Source organism: Melospiza melodia, unplaced genomic scaffold (assembly GCF_035770615.1).
Source record: "Melospiza melodia melodia isolate bMelMel2 unplaced genomic scaffold, bMelMel2.pri scaffold_46, whole genome shotgun sequence".
NCBI lineage: Eukaryota > Metazoa > Chordata > Aves > Passeriformes > Passerellidae > Melospiza > Melospiza melodia.
In genome coordinates, this window is record NW_026948783.1 from 487,274 (window position 1) to 490,461 (window position 3,188).

General features: G+C 57.1%; 1 protein-coding gene across 1 annotated transcript; it reads left to right on the top strand.

Moving 5' to 3' along the window:
* The first annotated feature begins 2,018 nt into the window (after nucleotides 1–2,018).
* LOC134434700 (olfactory receptor 14J1-like) lies at nucleotides 2,019–2,951 on the top strand. The gene has a single exon (XM_063183329.1). It carries the CDS (start codon nucleotides 2,019–2,021, stop codon nucleotides 2,949–2,951), a length of 933 nt encoding a protein of 310 aa, XP_063039399.1.
* Nucleotides 2,952–3,188: the final 237 nt, after the last annotated feature.

Genomic DNA, 3,188 nt, shown 5'->3' on the forward strand with positions numbered 1-3,188 from the left:
GGCTCATTAAGGTCCTTGCGCTGTGTCTGTGCTGCTGAGCTTTAAAGGAACAGCTCTTCCCAGGACCTGCTCCTCTCCCAGCCCAGCAGGGCTGAGGGCTCTGCCTGCAGGCACTGAGGGGACAGGAGCCAGGCAGAGACAGGCTGAAGGAAACCAGGATTTGGAAGACATTGAGCTGAGACTTCAGCTGGGGAAACATTTTCACAGCCCTGTGCATGGTGAGTGTGTGGGTGCAGGGCAATGTCCCCTGTGCTCCGGGAGGGATCTCCTGAAGCCAGCACACCCCACAGCCTGGGGGATGTGTCAGGAGGACTCTCCCAGTTTCTCTGTGGCACAGGAGCAGGAGGAGGAGGATGTGCTGCAGAGCAGGGCTGCCCTGGGCACCATCACAGGGAGAGGGCAGGACGGCTCCTGCTGCCAGGGACGGCTGCAGGGGGTGAAGCTGGGGCTGCAGCCAGGGCTGCTCAGAGCTCCAGCTCATGCCCAGCTCATTTCTGAGGGGAATTTTCATGAACTCATTCAGGGCTGGGGTTTCCTGCTTGGGTCTCTGCTTTGCTGAACCTGTGCTCCCACTTTTCCCGAGCTCAGCTTGGTGGCAATGGAAACTCAGCTGTGCAGGGCACAGCAGGGGCTGAGGCTCCTAAACCATCACAGTGAGGATTCCTGGAGCCCTCAGCAATTGCCTGCACCTGCCCAGCCTCAAGATCCATGCAGCATAACCTTTCCATGGTGCCCAGGCTGGGGGAGCTGTTCTTTAATCCCTGCAGGGCCCAGCAGCTGCAGGGCAGGGCTGGCCCAGGGGCTGGGCTGGGCTCTGGCAGCTCTGGCAGGGAAGGAGGCCAGGGCCACAGGAGCAGCTGGGGCTGGGACAGCTCCAGCAGCAGAGCCGTGGGCAGGGAGAGAGGGAGGCAGTGCTGAGGGAAGCCCTGCTGCAGGGCAGATGTGGCACCTGCGGGCCTGCCCTGCAGGGCACACACTGCCCTGAGCAGCACAGCCCTTATGTCCCCTCGCAGCCAGCACAGCCATTGGCCCGGGGGCTCAGGGCCCTCAGTCCCTCCTGGGCCAGCAGAGCAGCCCCAGAGATGAAGGGCATCTCTGCGGCCCTGTGCCCAATCCTTGCTGACCAGGCCCTGAGGGCCACTGTCCTGCCCTGCTGCTGCCTGGCAGGGGCCGGGCAGGGCAGGCCAGGGAAAGGCTTTTCCTCAGGCCCGGCTCTCTCTCCTTGCCTTGCCCAGGTGCTGCTGGCATTGCTGAGGGGCTCTCTGCAATGGCAGTTCCAGCTGCAGGGCCAGGCCCAGCCCTTGGGCTCCTCCTGTGCAGGCTGAGCACAGCAATGGGGTGTCCTAGCTCCCTGTGCTCGGGGAGCTCTGGGCAGGGCAGCCTGGGAGGCTGGAAATGAGCCCACTGTCCTGACTCTGGGAAAGGCAGGAGCCACTTTGTGTGCCAGGGATCCTCTGCTCTCAGCAGTGTCTCCTGGCTGTCCAGGCTAACGCAGGAGTGGATCTCAGAAAGTTGCAAGTGCAGGGCAGCTGGAATAGGAGAGAGGGACAGAGCAGGTCCCCTCAGTGCACACTAAGACTTAGACAATCCTTCTGCCTCCCTGGACTCTCTGTTCTCCCGTGGTGCAGCAGAATTTTTCATTCTGCCTTCTGTTATCCCCATCCCTTCACCCAGGCAGCTCTTCTGCTTTAGGGTAACATTCTTTATCCAAGTCCAAACAGCAGGACTGGCCCCTGCTCTCACTGTTGCCCTGCACTGACTTGGGATCAGGGCTGACTCTCAGCTGTCCTGCAGGTCAAGGTCCAGCTCCTCACACAACATTGGCCAGCAGCAATCAGGTCTCCAGCAACAAAAGTGAAGGAAGATCTCTGAGACATGGACAGGGCGAGGTGCTCTCGCCCTGTCCGTGTGGGTGGAAAGGGTCTATGAGAAAGGGCTTTGACTTTTCTGAGACAAATCTCCCCTCAATTATCACTGTCATTCCTTCTTCAAAAGGTTCCAATGTCCAGAGGCAGCAAATGTCCAACAGCAGCTCCATCAGCCACTTCCTCCTGCTGGCATTGGCAGACACGCGGCAGCTGCAGCTCCTGCACTTCTGCCTCTTGCTGGGCATCTCCCTGGCTGCCCTCCTGGCCAACAGCCTCATCATCAGCGCCGTAGCCTGCGGCCACCACCTGCACACGCCCATGTTCTTCTTCCTGCTCAACCTGGCCCTCAGCGACCTGGGCTCCATCTGCACCACTGTCCCCAAAGCCATGCACAATTCTCTCTGGGACACCAGGGACATCTCCTACTCAGGAGGTGCTGCTCAGGTTTTCTTCTTTCTTTTCTTTATCACAGCAGAGTTTTCCCTCCTGACCGTCATGTGTTATGACCACTACGTGTCCATCTGCAAACCCCTGCACTATGGGACCCTCCTGGGCAGCAGAGCTTGTGCCCACATGGCAGCAGCTGCCTGGGCCAGTGGCTTTCTCACTGCTCTGCTGCACACAGCCAATACATTTTCCCTGCCCCTGTGCCATGGGAATGTCCTGGGCCAGTTCTTCTGTGAAATTCCACACATCCTCAAGCTCTCCTTCTCACACTCCACCTTCAGAAAAATTGGGATTTCATTGCTTGCTGTCAGTTTAGCCTTTGGTTGTTTTCTGTTCATTGTTTTCTCCTATGTGCAGATCCTCAGGGCTGTGTTGAGGATTCCCTCTGTGCAGGGACGGCACAAAGCCTTTTCCACCTGCCTCCCTCACCTGGCCGTGGTCTCCCTGTTCCTCAGCACTGCAGGTTTTGCTTACATGAAACCACTTTCGGTCTCTTCCCCAGCCTTGGATCTGGCAGTGTCAGTTCTGTACTCGGTGGTGCCTCCAGCCCTGAACCCCCTCATTTACAGCCTGAGGAACCAGGAGCTCAAGGCGGCGGTGTGGACACTGGTGACTGGACAGTTTCAGAAACATTAAACTTCTTGCCATTTTCTGCAAGTCATTGTAATATGAGTAATCTGTAAAAATTCTTTTTCTTTTTGGTTGTGAGTGTTTTTTCCCTTTGTTTTAGTCCATTAATCTTGTTCACAAAATAGAACCCTTGTTTGTGCCATTTCTTAGTTTTGTCTCTTGCTGTGGCCCCAAACTGTGTCAGTGAGGAGCTGTGCTCCAGTGGCTTTCAATGAACTAAAGGATCTCCCAGCAAAGTTTTCA